The sequence below is a fragment of the Acomys minous genome, assembly GCF_964271855.1.
Source record: "Acomys minous genome assembly, chromosome: 11".
Lineage (NCBI taxonomy): Eukaryota > Metazoa > Chordata > Mammalia > Rodentia > Muridae > Acomys > Acomys minous.
In genome coordinates this window covers 57,002,765-57,028,633 of record NC_140492.1, presented here as the reverse complement: position 1 = coordinate 57,028,633, position 25,869 = coordinate 57,002,765, and the positions used below count along the sequence as shown (strand labels likewise).

Here is a 25,869-nt window from a genome sequence, read left to right as displayed (position 1 = left end):
ACTCAAGCTTGAGCTGCAGTTGTTTACCCACTGAGTTGTGACCCGCCTTGTGTGTGCTGGGCAAGCACTCTTCCACTGAACTGCCTCCCAGCCCCTTTGTCTTGTTCTTGAATTTCATATACCAGACAACTTAGAAATTTTAGACCATGGATTGCATATCATCTAAATATAGTGGTACTAGGTCCTTTTGGCTTAAAGTAATATGGCAGTTTTCTTTACTGCCATATTGCTTTACTGTAAGAAATAGACTAAAGGAACAAATACATGTGTTACTTCGCCGTCATTGCATGTAGAACAAATTTATTACATAAAAGTTAAATTATAATTGTGAATTTTTAAGATACTTCTCATTTAAATAGTATGTAGCATGTTACATACATATAATAGAATGTTCCACCTCATAAAAGAAAGAAAGTTTTGGTGTTTACTACTGGTTGGATGCTGGTTAAAAATACTATGCTAGTCACAGAAGGACAGATAGTCCATGTAGAAGTGCTTTCTAAAGTAGTCAAAAATTGGGAAAGTCGAAAAGTGGTTGCCAGGGCAGGAGGAAGAAGGGATGAAAATGTTTCAGTTTGGCTGTATGGAGAAAGGCATGAGTGCTGTTTCAGGGCTGTCAGGCCGGCAGCCTAATGCAACAGTGCTTACCTGCTGTAAAACAATGTGTTATGTCATAGGTGGCATCTTCAGGAAGGCACCCCGGATCTAAGTTCACAAATGGAAAGAAAGGGTGAGTACATCTCGGCGTTTCTAAGTTCAGGACATCTTAGGTACATCTTCAGGGCTTAGGGCTTGACTATATTTAGCCCAACCGAGGAAAGTAGATGGGCTTTGCCTCGACAAAAAGATTGTAAGTCATTAGTGATCAAACCCTCGTAATACATGAGTGTCACATGGGGGAAAGAAAAGCCCTTCCCGTAGGCGTCACTTAACCAAGAGTGAGTCCAGATTTGAATTCTCTGCTTCATGTTCCCTGTGTCTTCTATCGTTGGTCTGTTATGTGTGCCTGAATCTGTCTGTATCTGTGTGTGTCTATCCCCAGGTGCGTGAGTCTGGGTATAAATACAGAGGACTTCGCTCTGTATTTATTGCATACACTAGAAGCATCATACAGGAAAAAGGATGGGATGCTTTACAGAAGCTTTACCAGAGTTCTACAAGGGATTATATCATTCCAACTGACCCAGACAACAAACATTGTTTATCAGCAAATACCCATAGTGGTTGCTCTCAACCTCTACATGGTAGATTTTAGGCATTTGCTTTCAACTTCAAGGTTTGCTCTTTTTTTTTCCCCCTGAGACAAGGTTTCTCTTATAGTACTGGCTGTCCTGGCCTCTGCTGGCCTCGAACTCACAGAGATCCACCTGCCTCTGCTTCCCGAATGCTGAGATTAATGGCGTGCGCCACCCCACGCAGCTTCAGGGTCTGCTGTTTTCAGCAAATGATACACGTGCATCACTCTAGGTTAGGGATGTGGAAGAATAACTTAAGATTGCAGTTGTGCATCAGCTTAGGGTGTAAAATTTGATTACATGGGGAATCCAAGGCAAGTAATATTGTTCTCCTAAGGGCAGGTTAAGCGAACAGTTTGAGTGCACAGTGGGACAGCAGGCTTAGAACAAACAGACTGAACACACAGTGGGACAGCAGGCTTAGAACATACAGACTGCACACACAGTGGGACAGCAGTCTTAGTCTTAGGTGACCTCAGTGTGTATTACCACTTTGGCTGCGAGGACCAGCAGAAGGTCCAGTCTCTTCGAATGTAAGAGATGCTCTCAGAATATTGCATCAGCACCAGGGTCACTCCAACCTGGTCAGTGGCTTGTGGTTAGTAGTCTTGATGATCTCCACAGTGTTCTGTCCACATCACACGAGCTTTCTTGTCCAAGCTTTGCTGGAAACAATTATTTACATACTTGGAGAAAAAATTGCATTGTTTTTAAGGATCTCAAATTTTTTTCCCCTAGGACCCACATAAGAAATATAGCACATCTGAATGCAGGCTCTGCCTGTCCTGTTCACTCTGATTCGGAAAGTCAGGTAAGGTTAAAGTGAATGGATACAAGATACTGTTTTCATAGACCTCGGGTAAAAGCTAAGAAATGCAGTGCAAAGGTAAAGTCTGATTTACACCAAGGAAGTGTATGGGCTGTTGCTTTAAGACATGTTTCTACCAACAGTAATTGCTTGTAAGGACGCATATTTGCAGTGGCGTGGCATACTTTACCTCTTTGTGACTCTCTTCTTACAGACAGAAACTGCACTTGATGGTTGCGCTTCTTTGCTGCAGGACATTTTGAAAAACGAAGATTCAGGTTATGTTTTCTTTTAAAGTTTTTTGCTGATCATCTTTTATCAATGGGCTAGTACTTTTCAATGTTTACAGAACTTTCTTTTTATTATCAACAGGCTCAGAAGTAGTATATTTGGAAAGTAGATGCAATGCCAAACCTTTAGAAGGCAGAAAATACAGATCTAAAAAGAAAGGACCTGAAAAACATGTTCCTTCAGTGGTCCGAAAAGAGATATGTAAGCATCTCTCCCATATCTACTTAAAGATGAGTGTGTGTGTGTGTGTCTGTGTGTGTCTCTGTGTGTCTCTGTGTCTGTCTGTGTATCAGGGGTCCATGCCAGCTGTCTGCCTCAAGCACTCTCCACTGTTAGTGGAGACAAGGTGTCCTCACTGAGCTGAAGCTCACCAGTGCTGCTTGAGTGGTTGGCCGGCAGAGTAAGGATCTGTCTGCCTGCCTCTCCAGCACTGGTAAGACAGGTGCTGAACTTTTTACCTGAGTGTTGGGGGTTTGAGCTCATATTTGGGGAGCGAGCACTTTATTGACTGAGCTACCTCTCTAGCCCTTAAAGATAACTTAATCGGGGTTATGCGGTTGTTTTTTATTTTTATTTTATTTGGTTTAGATGTCTGCTTGTGCTTCTTTTTCTGTAGTCAGTTCCTCATTGCCAGATAGTCACTTTTGTTAACTGTCACTTTTCTTTAAAAAGCAAGGAACGAGGTTCTTTTCTGGTTTTGCAGTATAAAAATTTCAAACAGAATGACATAGGGAATATAGACTGTAGAGTCAGCTTTGTTTATCCTGCCTCTCCCACCTTTGTTTACTGGTTGGTTGGTTGGTTTTTGTTTTGTTTTTGTTTTTTAAGACAGGATCTCACTGTGTAGCCTTTGGTTGCCCTGGAACTCATTATGTAGCCCAGGCTGGCCTTAACTAATAGAGATCTGCCTGCCTCTGCCTCCCCAGTGCTGGGATTGAAGGCGTGCGCCACTATGCCTGGTATAGCCCTTGTTTTCATAGCTGACCACAAACTGTTCTCATTTTGAGTTCGTACTTACATAAAATAATTATTTTAAAATTAACATGTATGTATATATTCTGAGTTAGTTAAAGAATAAATTTGTTGATGCAGTTAGGATATATGACAAAAAGCCTGCCAATGGTTGGCATTAAATGTACCCAAAGGCATGGTGTTTTGTGCTTTCATGGTTAACCTTGCTGAAAATTGAGTGTTAGTGATTCAGGAAATATTTTAAAACAAGTTTTGAGAATATTGTCTTTTAAAGGCCTATAACCCAAGGCAGTCCAAAATAGAGTTGAAACAATTTGTACTATCAATTTTGTTCTTAAATTAACATGGAAGTGTACATACTTATGGGGTACAGTGTGATATTTTCACTATATGCAGTGCATAGTGATCAAATCAGATTACAATGGACATTCTGGTTAGGATCAGCTACTCCTACTTCAGACGGGTCAGAAATGCCAGTCAGTGCTTAAAGGCATGCTCTCATTTTGCTCAAGGGGTAAAGTTAAATCATCTAAGACAATCTCCCTGGATATTAAGAAAGCAAGGTGCAACCAAAAAAGCCTAGAAAACGGAGCTGGAAAGACTGGACAGTGTCATCCCATATAAATTAAAAGAGAAAAATAGCTAGAAAAACAGCTTCCTTCAGTCTTTTCATCCTGGGGACCTTGTCTTACATTCGTCTCCACTGATCAGGAGGGTGGGTACCAGCCCACATGTGCCTGCTGACCCCTTGAAATATGCTAAGCTCAGCCAGTGCGCTGAATATGCATACGTGTGTGTGTGTGTGTGTGTGTGTGTGTGTGTGTGTGTGTGTGTACGTGTACACATTGTGTAGCTGTGTATTCATGTGCACTCTGTCCCTTTATTTTTTGAGACGTCATGTCTCACTGAACCTGAAGCTTATGGATTTGCCTGAGCTGGCTGGTCAGTGAATGTCATGGATGCATCTGTCCCTGCCTCCCCATTGCTAGGGTTAAGGACTGTACTATCTGTCAGTTCTCAGCATCCAAACGCAGGCTCTTGAACCTGAGCAGCAGGTACTTCACTGACTGAGCTATTTTTCCAACCCTATGCTGAAATTTTAGTTAATTAAGTTTGAAAGCTGCTATTTGATTCAATTACAAAACTTTTAAGACTTTGGAATACTTTCAGTATGTAAATCTACTTTTTCAACTATAAATTATATTCAGTCTAAAGAGATGAATTATTTCTGATTTAAATTTAGCATCTGGTTTGATGTATACTTTATGAAAAATATATGTTGGATTTTGAAGATTTGGAACAAAAAGTGTCTTAGTTTTGGACATTACACACTGAAATGTTAGTATTCTTGCTACATTTACTTATTTATTTTTGCGGCGTTGGAGACCAAACTCAGGGCCTTTAGCATGCTAGGCAAGAATTATACTATTGAGCTGCAGCCCCATCTCTGGCTACATTTAAGTAAAACATGAAAAGTAAGTCATCCTTTTAACTTTTGGGTGTGACTACTTAAAATTTTTAATTATATCTATTGCTTATATTATGTTCCTGGTGGACAGTATCAGTCTTAACTAGGACCAGTTGTGTTTTTTGAAAGAATACTTAGTTTTATTTATTTATTATTTATTTACTTACTTATTTATTGTTTTTTCAAGACAGGGTTTCTCTGCGTAGCCTTGGCTGTCCTAGACTCGTTTGTAGACCAGGCTAGCCTCGAACTCACAGTGATCCGCCTGCCTCTGTCTCCCAGGTGCTAATACTTAGTTTTATAATTGAAGTTTTGTTAGAACCTACTGTTAGTCTATTTCCCATTGCTGCTTTTGTGCTGCAGTGGCACTGAGTAGTTGTGACAGAGACCATTTAGCTCACTAACCCTGAAGTGGTTACTCTCTGGCCTTCTAAGAAAGAAGCCTGTTTGGAGTTTATTAATTTATGTGGGATGGTGACATCTGCTGGCAGAGGCAGGACATTGTGTAGCTCAGCCTGCTAAGCGGCTGTAGAAAGAAGGCGAATGAGCCAAGTGGATTGAGAATGTGGGCTGTGAACGTGAAATCAGAACTCCTCACATTACACAGTTCTTACGGAACCAAAGGAAGTCTGAAGAGAGAAGCCTAGGTCTCAGGAGGAGACCTATGTGCGGTGTGGTTATGGGCTGTGATCTCCTGTGTATCATCTTAGACTTCAAAGTTAAAATAGCTTTAGAAGATGTTTTTCTATTATACTTATTGTAAGATTGAATTTTTAATAAAAACTGATACTTTATAGGAAATTATTGGCTAGCTTTGTAGCTCATCTGATAAAGAGGATCTGTTAGTGCTCTGGGTTTTAATCATTTCAGGGATCATATTTGGAAGTATACTTTTAGGTAGCAGGATGTATTAATGGGAGGTATTTACTTATCTGGCCAGTTTGCAACTATTTGATGATATAACCTGTTGCCACATATTGTTCTAAGTGGTTGCCAAGTGTTATTTACAGTTCAACAATCTTTAGAAGCTGGTGATTTTTATTTGCATTTCACTCTCTTTGTATTTAGTAACAGTGAGATTACATTAAAGTAGAGAAAGTACATCATTGCTGGTTGACTTTATCTGAGAGGGCTCCTTCAGAGATGGAGTGCCCAGGCAACCGTCAGGCTTTATAGTATGTGAGCAGTGTTGGGCATGACCTGAAGCATGACGGGGAATTGAAGGGATGAGTAGGGCACCTCGGTGTGAGAGAGTGGTTGGCAGCAACAAGCAAACTCACTCTTCCACTCTCAAATTTAAAGAATACAGCAGCCTATCCTGGAGGTCTCTGTATAGTGAAAAAAATGTTAGGAAAGTGGAGGAGACCAATGGTTATCCTACCCCTCACATAAAAAAAAGCAACGGCTTCTCTGCTCCCGTGTGCACGTGTGCATGACAGAGGCTGACAAAGGCTCTCTTCCTCCTCACTCTCTTCTTACTCAGTCATTTGTTAGTTCAGGGGCTTCATGCATGCAGAATAAATGTTCCGCAGTGTGTTCTGTCTCATTTGTTGAAAAGAGTCTTTTCACTGTACCTAGAGTTTGCTTTTCCAGCTAGGCTGACGATGTGACCAGCAGCTCAGGGGAGTCTCTTGTCTCTTGCTCCCCTGGTCTGGGTTTACAGCTGCCGTGGCTATGCCTGGCTTTGTTTGTTTGGTTTGGTTGTTCTTGGTTTTTCAAGACAGGGTTTCTCTGTGTAGCCCTGGACGTCCTGGACTCACTCTATATATCTGCCTGCCTCTGCCTCCTTGAGTGCTGGGATTAAAGGTTTGCGCCAACCACCCCCCAATTACGCCTGGCTTTTTAAGTGGGTGCTTGGGTCACAGACACTTTACCCACTAAGCTATTTCCCCAGCCCTCAGGTTCTGCCTCATCTTAAGAGTGCATCAGGCTTCTAGAGTGAAGTTCTAAGAGTCACGTTCACCTTCTAGTGGTGTTTCCCAAAAATGGAGCCTTGGGCTCTCCATAACCTTGTGATGCCTGTCAGAATTTAATGATCATTTTCATGGTCATGTCTAAACCACAGACTCCTCACATTGTCGAGCAGCAGATTGTGATTGTTTAGTTATTGGAAGGATTCTCTAAATCTGTCAGTTGATTTCTCTTCACCCCTTTAGACTTCCCTAGTTTTCTGGGGCATGGTCCCAGAAGATCCCACTTGCTTTGGGAGCTCTCCCATAGCCACGTCAGTGGGACAGTGTCTGAGCCTTGTGCTCCTGAGAGTTGGGGTAGAGCAAATATCGTGTTCTTTTCATCTTCATAGAAAATCATCTTCATCTCCGTGTGAGTCTTAGTTGACACATCCTTCCATGCTTAGGCATTGCCGAGACTGGCTTCTCCAGCAGAACATGCATTCTTCACTAGAATACTGGTTTTGAAGACCCACTGCTGTGGTCATCTGCTGCATAGCATGTAACAGACAGTTTGGGCTTCTTCCCAGGAAAGACAGTGCCAGGTCTGCAAAAGCTGTGCCTGCCTTCTGTGGTGCTTGGATATCTGCATGACTGGGATATCTGAATTCATTTTTTAAGGACTTCATCTTCTCACCTGTGCTTCCTCCAGAAGTAACAATAGTATGTCAGAATAGGAGGCAGGCCGCAACGTCTCCCAGGCAGCCTCAAACCCAATCTGCTCTGAAGAAGCAATTTTCTAATAAGAAAAAGGCATTGGTGGTACACACCTTTAATCCCAGCACTCAGGAGGCAGAGGCCAGCCTGTGAGTTTGAGGCCAGCCTGGTCTACAGAGTGAGTTCCAGGACAACCAAGGCCACACAGAGAAATCCTGTCTCGAAAAATAAACTAAGAGAGGGTGGGGAGGAGGTAAGGAAGGGGTAGGCAAATCCTCAAGGTTGCTCAGCTAGTAAGTGAACATTCTAGTATGTGTCCTTCAGTCTTTGTAGGCACTCGTGCACGGCAGTGGGGTTGTGCTAGCTTGTATTTGCCTTGTAGGTGCTACCCCAAGCTATTTTTCGAAGTCTGTTTTGTAACCTGATAACTTATGATCTACAGTACCTTCTTATTTCTGTTACTACTGTTTGACAAACATTTGAGGGGGGGAGGGCTTCTTATTAGACAGGAGAATAGAATCTAGATTTTTAAAATACTAGTTAGAGAACAGTGCTGTATCAAACCCTTTTTCATTCTTTAGTTTATTAATACCAGGCTTATACTTTGCATATACACAGAGAGGATTTTAAGATGAAGTATAAGAAGCCCTGCCCACGGGAGAGGCCTACCCTTTTCTGAAGAGAAACAGGAGGGATGGATTAGTGGGGAGAGGAGGGAGGGGAAAGTGCAGTCAGAAGCTTATAGTTTAGTCAGAGGGAGAAGTTAATGAAAGAAATAAGTGACCCGGGTCAGTATATGTATGGTGTAAGATTGAAGTAAACACCATGTGCTCTGTGATAATGCAGAACAGTTGCTAGACTCAAGTGTTTGGTTTGGGAAAAGCTTCTTGGAAGGTAAAGACAGGTGAGCCTTGATGAGGGAGCAGTCAGATTAGAAGGGATAGCTCATCACAGGCAGTGTTCTAGGAGGGCGAGAACGGCTGGCCAGGCATCTGCACTGGCCTGCTGTGAACAGAAATTTGAATTGAGGGCAATGGAGAGAGAGTTGGAGAAGTAGGTGGTAGTCAGCCTTCGGAGCAGTAAATACTAAGATAAGAGTGTTCTCCTCAGCTTTTTTTTGAGGAATAGATACAGATGAATTTTGATTGGGGAAGTTTAATTCATTAATTACTTTCAAAAGGACATGGTGCTTTTCTTCGGGGAGTTACAGTAAAGGCCTTCTTCAAAGTGTATGATCAGTTGATCTGCTTCTGAGATGTTTTTACCCCTAAGATATTAGGGTAAAAGTTGTTGAAGACTCATACTTATGAACTCACTTCCTCTTTCCGCATTAGTATCTTCAGAAAATAAGAAGTGGACATCTAATGAAGCGTGTCCTGAAAGTGACATAGCACAGCATTGGTCACTACAAGACCATTATAGGATGTACTCACCGATAATCTACCAAGCCCTCTGTGAGCATGTGCAGACTCAAATGTCACTCATGAATACCTTGGCTTCAAAAAATGGCCCCAGTGGAATGCCTGCTGCGTGTCATACTGTGTCTGGCTCAGGTTAGCGCATACCATAAAACGATTGAATGTGAGCTATGATCAGATTTCCTTGTTATTATGTAAGCACTATAAGATGTGAATGAAGCATACTTTTTTTTTTTAACTTCATAGACTCTCAGGCAGCACCACATTCTGGTTATGGCTGTTCTGCTTCCACTGCAGGCTGGCCCCCTGAGCAGCCGCCCTGCCCTCTAATGGTTCACTCTGTGAGTATGGTTTGTTACTCAACAAGTCACTGCTTGTTTAGAGAAATCATCACTGTAGCAGAGTATTGCATTTACCAATTTTTATAATTTTTTGTATTAAAAAGTTTTAAGTATTAAGAGCAATAGCGAGAAAGAGAAGGAATCACAAGAAAAGGGAAATTACGCATACACCACCCAAGCACAGCTCAGGCCTGACAAAGAGTGTCTTCACTCATCAGACGCCAGTACTGTATGCTTTAGTTTCTGCTTGTAAGTGCTTTTTCTTTTTAAAGTACAAGCTTTATTTGATACAGTTATATGGTGCTTTTTTTCACTTAGTATATAAGTATGATTACCTTTTCTTAACATGCCTTTTATATAGTTAAAGCTATGTTTGTGGGTACTTTTCTCTTAAGTCAAGACAAGTATCTTTGAGCTAAGTTGTATAATAAAATCACCAGTCTTTGATTTGACATTGAACTTATAGCTAGTTTTATTACTATCACATGTTCATATAATTCTATATATACACATACACTTTTATTTCTGTGATGTTAAAAATTGAATTAGGTGTGGTAGACAAGACAGTACCACCGATATCTGCAGGTGGATATCTTTACAAAAGCTCTGTGTGTGGTTTTTGAATAAAATATTTATCTTGTTTTTATTTTGTGGGGATTTTGCCTGCATGTATGTCTATGCACCACAGGCATGCTGGCATTGATCCCCTGGAACTGGAGTTAAAGAGGGTTGTAAACAGCCATACGGGTGCTGGGAACTGAACCCAGGTCATCTGCAAGAGCAGCAGGTAGTATTAACAGATGCGCCGTCTTTCCAGACTCTGAGCTTGCTTTTTAAACTCTTTCTCAAAATGAAAATGTTTGTTTCGTTCAAAATGTGGGCTAATTATTGATGCCTTTAAAGCACGTATGGTATTTGTAAACAATCTATTTTCATCATGACCTTATAATGTTCCCATGCTGCAGAGTGATCTGAGAAACTAGTCTTTGTTGTGTGGTGGAGAAATCCAGCTCGGTTGTAAGCTGAAAATTGGTTTCCAATGGTAGAAAATCATTTTCTGATGTTATTGATTTGTGTTCTTTTCTCTACAAATGACTGCTGATACTTTTGAAGGTTTACCTTTTTTTCTTTCTTGCTTTAGCAAGTTCAGACTGATGACGATATCCAGCTTGGGTCACAAAGTCAGACGACATCTGTGGCCCACCCTGATGTTCCCAGGAATTCATTTAGTGACTGTCCTGGAGTTCCGTGTGGCTTTCCCCACACTGGCAGAGCAGCTGCTCCCATGTTTCAGCCGCTGAATCTTGCTAATTGGATTCTGCCACAACAAAGGGCTCCTAAGGAAGCAGACCTACTAAAGTGTTTCCAAACTCACATGTCTCCATTTCCAGCTCATGGAAAAGATGCTCTCTTGGACAGTCAGGCATACCAAAGCCCTTCTCAGTTACAGCCAGCCTTTTTGGCCACTAATGAGGAAAAGTGTGCCAAAGAACAAATTGGAAAGGCCACAAATGAAGAAAAGTATTTAAGCATACATGTGCAAGATGCAAAAATAGCCAAGAATGTGCAGCAGGCAGAAAATGTGAGCCAGGATGCTGAAAAAGTCAGAATGGCCAAGTGCTTGCTGGGAGAACTCAAGGCCCTGGTCGCCGAGCAAGGTAGAGGAGCAGTTCACATTGTTCTGTGGTGTGGTGTAATGCCTGAGAGCATTCATTCGGGTGGCAGTGATGGGGCAGGAGTTTCTGAGGGTTTCCACAGAACTGTATCTTGACCCAATAAGGAAAAGAGTCTGTCTGTTGTTTCACTTTGTAGACAGGGTCTCATGCAGTCTAGGAAAGCTCCAGCTTGCTCTGTAGTGATGATGATGGTGGGCCCCAGCTTTCCTCCACTGTGTGCTGGAGCCAGAGCCAGCCTTCCCGGCCTTGAGCCATTTTTCTTGGGGACTTGACATGTATTCAGCAGTAGCAAGTGCTTGAAAGTGTGCATTCATTCTATCTGATGCAAACATACTTGAAAAAAACCTAGTACAGAGAATTTGTAGGAAGAATATTATAGTAAGTAGATGACTTTTTCTGTTTAACAAAGATGCAGATTTCCTTCCATCCTCTAACATCAATGGTGACATTGTTCAACAGATGTCACATGTGTAGTAACCCAAGCCACTTTCTCTGGCCTTTGAGCATAGGTTTAGTATTTTTCTCTTAAATCAAGAAAAATGTCTTTGAACCAAGTTGTTGTTTTTATTTTGTGTGTGTGTACACACACACACACACACACACACACACGTTATGTTAAAAAGCACAGTAATTGATTGTGGAACTAACAGAATAGCTGCCATTTGTAGGCTGACACATATACAGAATTCTAAAATCCTTGCAAGTACAATACAGTTAAGCCATAGGTTAAGTGTATTAAAATTGCTATTTCAGAGACTCAAATTACATCGTTTTTGGGGTTTTGTTTGTTTGTTTACTTTTGAGATAGGGACTCCCTACATAGCTCTGGCTGGCCTAGAACTTGCTGTGTAGATCAGAATGGACTTGAACTCACAAAAACATACCTTCCTCTGCCTTCTAAGTATTGAAATTAAAGGCATGAGCTACCACACCTGGCTCATTCTCTTCTTTTAACCAAATATTTAATCATGATAGCAATAGTACCAGTGTTCAGTGTTTTGAACACTTACCATGGCCTACTACTGTGCTGTATTCACATGAGTGATCTCACTTGAGTCTTACAGCAGTCTTATAATTGCCTCCATTTTAGGTAAGGAAATTGAGTTTTGGATAATAGTATTTCATTCTAACCTCAGTAACCCAATGAGATACTTTGTTTAATTCTATTTAACTATGAAGAAACCTAGGCTTTAAGAGTGAAGTAAATGAAATGTTGGCCTGTGTGTGTGTATGTGTGTGTGTGTGTGTGTGTGTGTGTGTGTGTATTTGTGTGTGTATATATATATATAAATCTCACTAAAAGAGGAGAAAGAGCTAAAGTCAAGAGATCTGTTGTGCAGTATGGTGACTGATTATAGTAAATAACAATGCCATTTTCATATTGCTACAAGATTAGGTTTCCAGACTTCTCAGACAAAAAAATTAATATATGAGGCAACTTTGTTTATTAATTCAACTTAGCTATTGTGCTGTACATACATAATTCAAGACATGTTGTACACAACAAATCATGCATTTTTAAAATGTGGCTTGACTAAGGTTAAAGCTCTAAAAAGTGGTTGAGCCAGCTTTCTATCCTCAGAGCTATGAAAGAGAAGACTTCACAGATGCTGGACAGCTGTGCATGCACTTTTTAGCTGTGTTCAAGTACTTGTGGAGTTGAATATATTTTTATATCCTTGGTTATAATTGCTGCAATATTATGCTAATGTTTTTAGTGCGTAGATACTTTGAATGAAAAGGAGGGGACAAAAAAATAAAAGAGGATCTACCACTCACTTGCTCCTTACATGTGCTGGCCACTTGCAAACATAGCAACTTCCACAGCTTGTAACAAAAGACAGAGGTATGCTGGCTCACAGTAGTCATACATTATACAGTAAGTAATGAAGCCACATCTTAGGACCAAATGAGTAACATGAAATGAACTTACTGTTTGTTTTGTTTTTTCAAGAGAGGGTTTCTATGTAGCTCTGGCTACCCTGGACTCACTGTGTAGACCAGGATGGCCTCAAATTCAGAGATCTGACTGCCTCTGCTTCCCGAGTGCTGAGACTAAAGGTGTGTGCCACCACCAGCCGGCGATGAGCAATATTTCTTAATGCAGAATCAGAGATTATATTGTTGGTGTTTATAGAGTGGCCATTATAGGAAACTTACACAACAATCATAGAGGGCACCATAGTGTGTTGATAAGTATTAACTAGGAGACATGTCTAAATCTGTTTCCCATTTCACTTATCTGAAAAAATATATATTTAAAAAGATTTAAGATTAATCTTTCTTTACTCACTGTAACTTTTTTAGAGTTGTTCTGAGTAAGCAAATGCAGACAGCAGGCTAAAGGGAAATAGAATAATCATAAATAATGAAGTTGAATTCTATAATAAGTACATATTATCTGTAAATGTAAATATTTTAATGATACATGCTAATAATCTTGTCAATTTAAAATACTGATTTTACTCAGTTGCCTTTCATAGAGGACTCAGAAGTTCAGAGATTGGTAGCAGAAGTAGAGGCATACGTGTCTGGACTGTCAGCAGTGAGTGGCCACACTAATGTGGAAGTTGAAATAGCGCTGGCCCTGCAGCCACTGAGAAGGGAGAACGCTCAGCTGCGAAGGTAAGGTGTGGCCCGTGAGTCTTTCCATGGATGGGGACAGGTGCTCCACGCCAGAGCACAGGTGCCACGTGAAGTCGATAGGCTTCCTAGGAAACAGGCACTTCTGCCTTCCTTTCTCATGTTCCAGAGGCGGCTGCATTCTTGAGCTCTCCGTTACTTCCGCCCACTAGGGTATATTTTCTCCCACCCATTTAGCTGCTTTTGTCACTTGTTAGCACGTCCATAGGAAGATTCCCCCCCCCCCCCCCGCCTCATGTGGTTACTGTGTTAATCTAAGTTATTGTACAGTAACAACATCTAAGTCATAGAAAAAGTGTATTCTTGCCTTCTCCAAGACTGTCACGGGCCAGTGAAGGCTCTTTTCATCCTGACTCAGAATCTAGAATTCCTTTTACTTTAAGAAGCCACCGTCTCAGTGATGCAGAGTGATGGGGAGCAATTGGGACAGGGGGTGTGGATGTCTTAGAAGTAATCATCTCACCATCCTAACACTTGGTAGTCTAAAACCTAAAATAAGTTCTAATACAGATGCCTGGAGTGTAGTCATGGACGGGGCCTGGATATGAGCCAGCTCAGTGCTGGCAGCCCTACTGTATACTTAGACATAGGACAAAACCTACCTAAATTCCTCGGTATTTTTCTCTTTAGGCATATTAGTTTGCTGGAATTATATTCTTAACTTGTTTAAGGAAGCATGAAAGCAGTGGGGTAATCTTGGAATGGAGGAAGTCACCCATGTGATGCAGTCTTGCTTTAAGTTTGACCGTCTCTGATGAAGGCTGTCCTCCAGGATCTGTTAGTGTACTGTGCACTGGAGTTCATTTCCGCTGCCTCTGCAGCTCCGCATTGTGAGTGTGCCCTGACAGTGTCATCGTAAGGACAGATGGGACTCACAGGGACCTGCATACTTGAAAGCAGTAAAGAAGGATTCCTAGTTGGAGAGTAGTTGAAATTCACAGGTCTGCAGCCCACAGATGGCATCTAGTGAACTTACTTGCTTAGGACCAAGACCTCTCGTCTGCTGTCATTAGTTCTGATCTAAGGGGACCCTGTAACTGTATTAATTTTTCAGAACTAAAATCAAGAACAAGTGAACAGCAGTGACTCCTAACATTTCCTGAGCGCTTTTCACATTGTTCTTTATCTGTGCTATTATGTAAGTCCTCCCAGGAGCTCTCCAGAGTGTCATGCTGTCCTCACTGGAGAGGAGGAAACCAGTGCAGCAAGGGCGTGTGACTTGCTCAAAGTTGTATGTTTAGGAAGTGAGAGAGTCAAGACTTCATCCTAGGTGATCTGATTTTAGAGCCCCAAGCCTTAGCTGTGGCTTCTACGAGGACTAGTCTTTAGGTGTATTCTGCACCTAAAGTAGAAGAATAATACTAATAAATTCCTATTATTTAAAGGAGTGATAATCAAATAATTGGGTTTTTTGTTTGTTTGTTTGTTTGTTTTTTGTTTTTTTTTTTTTTTTGGTTGGTTTGGTTTGGTTTGGCTTTTGGATTTTTTGAGACAGGATTTCTCTCTGTAGCCCCAGCTATCCTGGACTCAGTAACCCAGATTGGCCTCGAACTCACAGCGATCTGCCTGCCTCTGCCTCCCTGAGTGCTGGGAATATAGGCATGTGCCACCATGCCAGGCTAAATAATTGGTTTCTTAAGTATTCTAGAACCTAATCTGAGAATAGTAGCATTTTTAGCATTTTCACCATGGAAATACCATTGGTTGTTATTTCAACTCCTTGGGACACTTCATTGCTGTAGGCATCCATTTATATGCTACTCATGAAGAGGCTTACTCTTTCATTTGTCACCAGTTTTTAATTTTTCTAGGGGTGTTAACTGATAACCACATCTGTGGAATTGATAATAGTAGAGCTTTTTAGCTACTTGTCCTTAGGGGAAAAGACTGTATGACATTCTGTTGCCGCTGTTATTTACTTGACCTTTTAAAGGACACAATTACTGAGAATGAAGAACTTTTAGATATGTTCCTTTGGATAGAATGGGGCTTCCAGTAGCAATGTGGCAATTCTATGTTATTTTGTAATCTTTATTTGGAAAGAATCATTCATAAATGTTCTTTGTAAGTAAAAACGAAAATGGGTAGGCTTACTTAGAAGTGATTTTCATTTTTTTCTTTGTACACAGTTGTAAACTACATGTTTTTAACTAGAAAACCCCCTCCTCACCCAACCCCCACACAACTTGAAGTTTATTGCAAACTTATTCTTGTGGCAAAAAGAAAAACTGCTAGGAGCATTGCTTCTAATGTACATTGGGCATTTTGAAATGTCCAGATCTTATATTTCAAACACAGTTGTCTCCATTTAGTCCTCCTGTTCCCAACTCACAAGATATAATCTGTAATGCCTTTTACATGTAACTATAGAAGCCCCTAGACACCTCCAAACAGCCTGAATGGAGGGTCAGAGGAGGGTATCATCTCATAGTAAGAGTCATCATTCTAGAGAGTTCCTTAGTATCTCTAAGGTGACTTAGACATCACTGCTGCTCCCTGATTTCAGAAGCTTACTAGAGTCCATACAGAGGGCAACAGTTTAGAGCAAATGGACAGGTTGAGGATGCCATTAAGAGGTCTGTCTTGTCTTTTTGGCAGATGGTAGAATAGCACCTCCTAAAGAAGAGTAGGTTTGTCTGATTGTCCCCTCCCACACTTTTCTTTTGTAGTTAGGAGAGGTGGAAGAAGAGCCAGTGAGTTAAAATTTAGATTTACTTCATTGTCTGGAAGTCTAGAATGTAAGAACAAGATCCAAGCTGGAAATGTAGATTTGAGAGTTTGAGCACATTTTTATAGAGCTGTTACTGTGGGTCTGGCCTTGAGGGCACGGAAAAAGATGGCAGCTAAATGCCAGGAATTTGTTATTAGAATATAACTGATGAATTCACTAAGCAGTGCAGGGCATTAGCAAAGTGTACAAGGAAAGAGTGCAGCAATAAGGAAAAGCAGCCATGAAAAAACAACCCAAAGGGATAGTATCAGGATAGCTAAGAGACAAGCCACAGACAGAGAAGATGCTAGGAGAATGTATGTAACATCCAGGAAGAACAAGTGACTGGCAGGCTCAAAGACAGGTTCAGTCAAGAACACACTTCTTAAGACAGAAACCACCCCCAGCCCCAAAGGCAGTGAATCTTGAACAATAGTCCATAGTCTCTGGGGGTTGGGGGAGAGAGACAGATTATAAAGGAAAAGAGTACAGGGAGAAGAAAGTGAGCTCGGAAGGTCAGAAGAGTAAAAGAAAAAACCTTAGTATTGAAAGCCCCATTAGAAATAAAAGGCCAGATCATTTCTGCCCAGTGTGCTCTGCACTCTCGCGCGGGCTGGAGGCAAGATGGAGGAGTATGCGAGAGAGCCGTGCCCTTTGCGGATTGTGGATGACTGTGGCGGTGCCTTTACCATGGGTACCATAGGTGGCAGTATCTTTCAAGCCTTCAAAGGTTTTTGAAATTCTCCAGTGGGAATAAAATACCAGGCAGACTCACTGGAATAGCATCAATCATGGACAAAACCTTTGTGGTGAGCATGTGGAGGAGCTTCAGCTTGGCAGGGAGGAAAGTAAAATGGTTCGAGCACTTTGGAAGCAAGGGTGGTAGTTTCTTAGAAATTATACACAAGTCTGCCATACGGTCTAGCTAGTCCATTCTTCAAATGAATACACATGTCCCCATAAAAATTTGTGGAGTATTGAAAGGAAACAACGTAAGTGTCTACTCAGCAATAGAAAAGGAAGTGTACATGCATGCAGCAGAGTGGATGAGCTTCACTCAGAACCACTGTTGAGTGGAAGACTCCAGGAAGGCAGAGAGTATATCTCAGTGTTCCACTGTGTAAAATGTAGAAAATGAAAACAGTCTAAACTGTGGTTAATGTTTGTCTGTCTGGGAAAGGAAGAGTATGAAAACGGCTCGTGGAAACTAAAAAAGATGTGGATTTTCTCTGGTGAGGGCTTTATCACACCATATGACAAAATGCATAGAAGTTTATACTTTAAATATATGTAGATTAGTGTCAGTATGCTTTACCTTCACACAACTACACAAAAGTAAGCTAAAGAATACATTTAAGATAGTATGTGTAATATCCATTTGTTTTTGCTATTAATTTTTAGTGCTTATTATAAAACAGTAAAAATTTTAAAACAGGGAATGAGAAAAGAGTAGTTACTAGTACAGTTAGGCTTGGAGAAGTGTTGTCATAAGTGAAGTGTGGGAGGAGTTTCAGTGTGCTCCTCAGTTAAGACACAGGAACCAGCAAAAGAGATGAATCTGCAGGCACAGAACTGAGGGGAACAGTCTCAGGGGAAAGTGGTATTCTGGGAACACATCATAATAAGGGCACACCCACATAAATTAGCACACTCTTGTAGGACAACAGAGTTTCTCTCCATACCAAATTTTAGGAGTGTATGGGGCTGGGGTGGGTTGGGGAGGATGTTGTGCACAGGCACATTGATGTGGAGACCAGATGAGGATGTTGCTGTTGAGTGCTTTTCTCTATGGCTCTTCATCTTACTTCCTTAAGACAGGAACTCAAGCTGGACCAGAAGATTGCTATTTTGGCCAGGCTGGCTGGCCAGTGAGCTCCCAGGATCCTTCTGTTAATGCCATGCATAGCCTTACCCAACTTTTTAAAACGATGGGCTTCAGGTTGAGGTCCTCATTCTTACACAGCAATCTCTGCCACCCAGTGAACCACCTCCCTAGCCCCTCCACACCATATTTCTTATAGGACAAGGGTAGGGGTAGGAGGCTTGTAGTAAGTGATAGATAGTTCAGATTGGCTAATGTTTCAAGAGTGAAGAATCTGAACAGCAACATGCTAAAAGACTGTTAAAAAACAAAAAGATTTTCCCATATAAGGTAGCTGCTGGTTTTCTGGAAGATACCAAAAGAGGCATTTTGTTTTATATTCTGTGCCATCACTCTGTGTTGCCTTTTCAACATCTGCATGTTTTGTTACTGAAGGGAACCTCCCATGGACCAGCTTTGGGATCAGAGAAAATAAAAAGTCTTGGTGGTTTCATGGTAGGGAGAATTGAGCAGGTGGTGGACAGCTGATTAAGGGAACCAGCTGTTGGTGAACAATTAGTTATAGGGAACTAATTGTTGAGGCGAGCTTGAAGAATGGAGGACAAAAGAAATATTGAGCCCCAGGCATAAATAACGGTGCAAACTGAAAGGTCTTCTATCCCAGGAAAGCTTTATTTTTCTTTGTCATCTTGGGCCAACCCTAGTACTTCATTAAAAGTGAAGTTCAGTTTTTTCATTACAGATGATGTCATGAGTTTCTCATCTTTCACAATCAGTAGACCATTTAAAAATCAACAGAGCAAGAAAACACTCTAAGAAAGAAATACAAACAGTTCTGTATAACTTACAATAAGGCATATAGCAAAAATCAGTCAATTTCCAAGCAATGATCAGCATAACCTGATTATTATCTCTTAACAACACTCAGGAAAGTTTAATCATAAATTTCTCCAGGCTAAAGCCATTGTGTTTACATAATTGTCATAGCAACATAACTTGATACTAAATGTCCTTAACACAGAAACACCTTGACTTACTTCCAGTCCCAAACCAACAGGTGTGTTCTCCAAACCTAGGCTAAGTGCCAAGGGGTCCTCTATTGTGAAATATCTGTAAAGCATGATGTTCCAAGCCCACCTTCTATTAATTTCAAAGCAGATCTAAAGAAACAAGTTTTACTTTTCTACAGCTAACAATATCTAACCAGGTACTGTTATGTCAAAGTCCTAACTTTCTTTCAAGCAGTTTCTAACTATTCCCAGTCAGAGCCAAAAGTCCCTCATTGTCTCAAGCCTTTGGACAGATGCCTTCTTTCAACATTCTCTGTGGAAAAAAGGTTCCAGTGTAAATTTCATTAGGGCTGAGAAATAGGCAGTTTTAGGAGAAAACGTAGATTTCAAAGTAGGTTTTAGGAAAAATTGCACCTGGACCATAATATTTAAGGACAGTGGTTATCTTTGGAACTTTGTCAAGCAAAGCCTCAACAGCTGTTCTGGATGTCTAGAGATCATGGTAGCCAGTCAGAGGTTTTTGAAACTTTGTCAAGCAAAGCCTCTACTACTTGTCCTCATATCTGTGACAGGAACCCATCTCTTTGGCTTTATAGTGTATCTTAGAGATCCCCGCCCCCCAACCCTCAGTAGTGGATATTGAACCCAAGGCCTCAGACATGCCTCACAAGTGTCTATCACTGAGCTATTCTCTAAGTCCTTTTTGGTGCTCTTTCTTTGTCAATACGTATGGATATCTTATTCTTTTTAATATCTTGTATATTGCTACGTATTTCATTGTGTGGATGAGCCATAATTTCTATCACATCAAAGTTTCCAGTTTGTTGTCAAATATTATATCATATATATGTTTTATATGCTTTTGCATATGTTTAGCTATTTCTTAGAGTAAGTAACCTATAGGTAAAATTAGCGTGTCCAGGGCATGAAGAGATGGCTAAGTTGTTAAGAGTATTTGCTGTTCTTGCAGAGGACCCAGGTTTGTTACCCAGCACCCATGTGGCAGTGCATCTACAGTATAACTACAGTTCCAGGGAGTCTGACACTCCTTTGTCTTCATTGGCACCAGACACACATGTGGTGCGTAGCCATGCAAGCAAAACACACACACACACACACACACACACACACACGAATTAAAATTTTAAACTATCTTGTCAAAGATGATATATATTTTATAGCTTGGATATTACCAAACTGTCATCCAGATGGTTACAATAGACTCCCACTGACAGAGAAAATTTCTCTATACTGTCACTAATGAGGAGCTATTGCCTTTTATTTCATGTTTTTATATGTGTGTGTTTTATACACTCATGTATATGTATACATGTGGAAACTAGTGGCCAGTGTCATACCACTATACCCAGCTTCTCATGTGAGCACCAGGAATCCCAGCTCAGGCCCCCTATTTTCAGTGGCACACCGTCCCCCTGTCCAAGCTAAGCATTTTAAGTGCTTATAAGTCATTTAGCTTCCTTAGATGAATTGCTTATTCTTTTTCCAGGCCGTCAATCCTAAAACAAGCTTCAAGTTGTGAGGTGTTTAAACTTTATGTTCTTTACTTGGAGGTTGTTGGATTTTGAGTCTTGTTTAGGGATGCCTTTCGTGGTTAAAGATTATATTTCCTCATAAAATTTATGTTGTTGAATTTTGTTTTGTTTGTATAGTTTGTGTTTTTAATACTTTAATCTACCCAGAATTAATACTTGGGAATGGTATTTGGTAAGGTACCATCATTCTAGATTCAGAAACTAAACCAAATCCCTTTTAACAGAAATTTTCCAATCCTGGAAAGATACTAAATGCCAGAGAGTTGTTTGTTCTAGTTAGAACCTGCTTACATGTTCTTGTTTGTGAAGCAAGTATCAGAGTTGATACTAAAATTTTCACCAAGTAGCCATTAACTTTTCCATCTAATAAGGACATTACTAGAAGCATAGATTTTTGTGTCCCAGCTTTGTTAATGAATCACAAACATGAAGCACCTACAGGTATTTTATTTTAGAAGGTAAACTACAGTAGTAAAGTTATTGTATATGTGTATATATACATACATATATATTATTTTGAAAGAAGAGCTGTGAAGATAATGAAAAAGGAAACATTTAGACATGGTGGTGCATGAGGACTGTCCCAGCACTTGTGAGGCTAAGAAAGGAGAATCCAAGGTTCCCGCCACAGTGAGCTATAATACTGAGTTCCAGGCTAGTTCTGGGAACAGTGGGGCACAGTTTATGATGTCCTAAACAATTCTGCAACTATCTGTCCTAGGCCTGGTGCTGCAGACTTGTAGTCAGTCCTAGCTACACAAGAGACTGAGGCAGGAAGATTACAAGTTCAAGGCTAATCTTGGACATTTGATTGAGACTTTGTCTCAAAAATGCAGCCAAACATTGGTGCTGCACATCTTTAATCCCAGTACTCGGTAGGCAGAGGCAGATGGGTCTCTGAGTTCCAGGCCAGCCTGGTCTATAGAGCGATTGATTTCCACAACAGCCAGGGCTACACAGAGAAACCCTGGCTCAAACAAACAAAAGGTATATAAAAAAATCTATGGCTATAGAAGAAGGCATGTGTCATGGGGGGAGGTGCTAGATTCATAATGGGCCCCCCATCATAGTGCAGTTTTGTAGTGTTGCTTATTTAGATTTTCTGTTTAGTTTGGATTTGAGATGGCCTGGTGATGATAGCATTTGTCTTTTTTTGGTAGATTTTTTGGATACAGTATCAGATGTATACTGTAAAATAGATTTAGGATCCTTACAGGTATTTTCATTGTTTCCTTTAGGCAGCTGAGAAGTTTGAATCAGCGCCTCCAAGATCAAGAGAAAACTGCGAAGGCGCCGAGTAACCTTGAATGTAGGTGAAAGAACTTGAAGGGTTGGACTTGAATTCTTTATTTTTCTGGAAATGTTGGTGCAGGCTAGTGCTTTATCTAAGTAAGGTTTCTCTCTGTATCAACTTCTTAAAATTAGGAGTAACTGTATTGAAATTCAAAGGAGCTGTTGGGTATACTTGTAATCCCAGTGTTTGTGAGGTAGGAGGATTGTCCAAATTTGAGGCCAGCCTGGGCAACATGTAGAGGAGTAATCCAGCCAGAACTGAATGTGGTAAGACCCTGTCTTGATAAACCAAGTTAATATATGTACATATGTCTTAAATAACCATGTAAGTATTCTGCTCGTTGTCTCTACTATATTTAAGATCTGAAAACTATCTTCCAACAATGTGAACAATGAAATGAAAATCTTTGTACCGGTGTCTTTGTGTACATACGTTTTGTAGGAAAGATACTAGTAGAATGTGCGTATAGTTGCCGGTTTGACAGATAGTGTCACATGCCCTCCCCTTGTTGTTGTGGTTGTTGTTTTGTTCTGAATGGGGTCTTACTGTGTGGCTCAGGATTCTTGGACTTGGAGGCTCAGGTGGTCCTCCCTCCTTGCTCACCTCAGTCACTGGAACCACAGTGAAAACCAAATCGTCTTTATGGATCACAGAGCTTTGTAGAGAAAAACAAATATAAGAACAGATGAGAGTCTCTCCAATGGCTCCCAGAGCTTTTCCTACAGCATAATGTACATGTGATGGTACAAAGAAGTCCATTGATGCTAGAATGTTTTTCACTATCTGGATGATAAAGCATTCAAAGAGTATGAACAGAATTTAGGAAAATGTTTTTGTAATACAGAAGCATAGTTTCAATGTATAGCTACCTCTTACAGAGCAAGCACCTTACGAAGAGTTTAACTTCACCACAGTAGTTTATGATCCTTTATTCTGGTTCTGCTGTTAGGGAGTGGTGTGGGTAAGAGGAGGTCATACAGGAAGTGGGAGGACCAGAGGTTGCCCCCCACCTCTCTTTTTCTGTTTCCTGTTTTTTCTTTCTTTCTTTCTTTCTTTCTTTTTTTTTTTTTTTGTTGTTGTTTTTTGTTTTTTTGTTTTTCGAGACAGGGTTTCTCTGTTTTAGCCCCTGTTGTCCTGGAACTCACTCTGTAGACCAGGCTGGCCTCAAACTCACAAAGATCTGCCTTTCTCTATTTCCCAAGTGCTGGGATTAAAGGCCACCATTGCCCAGCCAGAGGCTGCCTTTCTAAGCTTAGCTCTTCTTATATTCACTTAATCATTTACCCAGTGTACTTTTTTGTTGTGTTTATTACTGTTTATAATTATTTGTTTACTGACAACTCCATGAGATGAAGGACCTTGTCTTTGTTGTTCATTGCTGCATATCTAGATTCTAATAGTGATTCATACACAGCGAGCAGTCACTTAAGACGGCCTTTAGCTAAATAAAATGTTGTCATATGCTGTGATGTAATTCTATTTATTTTTTGAGAATTTTGTGCATATATACAATACATTTTCATTATATCCACCCCTCATGCCATACTTCTGATTCCCCCAGGCAGCATATTTCCCTGTCCAACTTAATGTTCCCCCTTTTCTTAAAGCCACTGAATTGAGTTAGTGTTGCCCCAAAGTACATGGGTGTAGGGCCTTCCACTGCAGCATGGACAACCTACCACTGGCATTTCCCCAAAGAAAGTGACTTGTCCCTCAGGCCCATCAACTGCAAATAGCTCCTCAACTAGGGGCAGGGCCTTGCAAGTCCCTCTACTAGTCAGGGTGAATTTTGACTGGCTTGATCTTGTGCAGGTAACTATAGCTGCTGTGAGTTCATGAGTGCGATGGTCATGCTATGTCCAGAAGATAGCATTCAAAGCACTCATCCCCTTCTGGCTTTTCCATTCTTTCTGCCCATCTTCCATGTTCCCAGAGCCTGGGGATGTCCCATTTATGGCTGAGCACTCATGGTCATCTGTTCCCAGCACTGTGGCTAGTTGTGAGTTCTGCATTAAGAACATTAAGTCTCTGACCAAGACTGAGAGCAGCACAGAACTATAAATATAAATATTTCGAGGATAGTTTGACAGTATAACTATTTAGCAAAAGAACAGTAAGTTCCCCTAGGGCCTGTGACCTCCTTGGTCATAAGGTGCATGGTATGAATTCCCTCCTGTGCAGCAGGCCTCGGGTCCAATCAGAAATGTCCACACCCTTTAGTGGACACGTCTTGCCTAGCAGGTCAGTATTGTAGCATGCCAGGTCCAGTTCTAGATACAAGTATTGATGTCTCCATGTCTACCCACCCAGCCAGAAGCCTGCATAGCTCCTTCCAGCACTGTGAAACATAGGAAGGAAGGTTTCTGGTCAGCTCCAGATCGATTACTCTACACTTTGAAACCAAAGCATGCGTCTTCAGCAGCAGGCTCTTACCATCCTTCTATGGTAGATAACCAAGAGCAGTGGCAGACGCCTCTTGTTTTATGGGCTTTGCAGCCTCCCTGAGCAATAGCTTATAGGGAGGTATTTCCTGGTTTGCACTGAGCTTTTTGATTAATAACCTATGTCTTCTGTGAGTGGCATTGTCTACCTGTGCAGGCTCCCTCTGCTCAAACTCTTGTTTTTATTATTATTATTATATTTTAAATTTTGTTTGCAAAGTGTCGGGCTTCCATGTTTTTACATTTACTCTCAGTTTAGGTTAGCCCACTGTGATCCTCTCCTCTTGCATATTCCCCTACCCCATCCCTGCTTAAACCTTTAAGAATTTCCCTCTTCTTTCATATTCCACAGGCTCCACTATCCCCTCCCCTGGTCTTCTGCCATTCACCTTGTCATGGGCACTTTCTGCCTCCCTGAGCGCCACTGACACTCAAAGTTGAACATAAAATCTAAATTTTGGATCTAGGATCCACATATGAGAGAGAAACATGCAGCATTTGCCTTTCTGGGACTGAACTACCTTATTTAATACAATATTGTCTAGTTCTACCTATTTCCCTGCAAATTTCATTTTGCTTTACAGCTAAATAGTATCCCATTGTGTATTCATACCGCAGTTTCACTATCCACTCCTCAGTTGCTGGACAAGTGCAAGTATCTCGGGAGTAGGATAATGGAATAGTTTGGGTATACCCTCAGGAGGTATAACTGGGTCAGAGGGTGATTATATCTTTAGCTTTTTGAGAGACCTCCGTGCTGATTTCCATAGTAGGGGAACCCATGTATATCAACGGTGGGTCAGTCAATATTTCCGACTCTCCACTCCCTTTGCTAGCATTTGCTGACATTTGTTTTCTTGATGATAGTCATTCTGACTGGAGTAAGGTGGAATCTAAAACTAAGGTGGATTAATTTTGCATTTTCCTGCTATCTAATGATGTTTAAAAACCATTTATTAGCCATTTGTATTTCTTCTTTTGAGAACTCTATTTAAAGTCCACAGTCTGTTTTTAATTGGATTGTTTATTTTCTTGAATTGTTTGTATATTCTAGATATCAATACTTTGTTAGATGTATAGCTGACAAAGATTTTTCAGCCATTCTCTTGGCTGGCTTTTCACTTGATTAATAGTTTCCTTTGCCATAGAGAAGCTTTTTAATTTCACAAGTACCCACTTGTCAGCCATTGGCTTCTGTCCTACTTTTCTTTCTATTGCTGTCATAAAACACCATGACCAAAACCAACTTGGGGAAGGAAAGGATTGATTTGGCTTATACGTCCATGTTACAGTTCATCTTCGAGGGAAAGTCAGGGCAGGAACTCAGGGCAGGAACTGGGGGAGAGGCCATGGAAGAATGCTCTTGTAGCTGGGCACAGTGGCACATGCCTGTAATACCAACAAAGGCAGGCAGATCTGTGAGTTCGAGGCCAGCCTGGTCTACAAAGTGCATCTAAGATAGCAGAGGCTATACAGTCTCAGGAGGGGGGTGGAGAAAGGAAAAGATTTTTAAAAGCTTCATTTTTTATGTAACCCAGGACCACCTACCCAGAGTAGGCTCGGCCCTTCCCACAGCAATAA

At 40.9% G+C, this 25,869-nt stretch overlaps 1 protein-coding gene across 3 annotated transcripts in view; it reads left to right on the top strand.

Annotated features, from left to right (window-relative positions):
• Positions 1-25,869, top strand: part of CCDC14 (coiled-coil domain containing 14) — a 44,546-nt gene that overhangs the window by 6,000 nt on the left and 12,677 nt on the right. For 2 of the 3 annotated variants that reach the window (XM_084800510.1, XM_084800512.1), the window contains 9 exons: positions 678-730; positions 1,974-2,046; positions 2,258-2,321; positions 2,416-2,535; positions 8,715-8,933; positions 9,045-9,139; positions 10,281-10,797; positions 13,299-13,440; positions 21,792-21,862. In XM_084800510.1, the coding sequence (XP_084656636.1) occupies positions 678-730; positions 1,974-2,046; positions 2,258-2,321; positions 2,416-2,535; positions 8,715-8,933; positions 9,045-9,139; positions 10,281-10,797; positions 13,299-13,440; positions 21,792-21,862 (1,354 nt within the window). The remainder of the gene's footprint in view (positions 1-677; positions 731-1,973; positions 2,047-2,257; positions 2,322-2,415; positions 2,536-8,714; positions 8,934-9,044; positions 9,140-10,280; positions 10,798-13,298; positions 13,441-21,791; positions 21,863-25,869) is intronic. The other variant, XM_084800511.1, reaches the window with a different exon arrangement.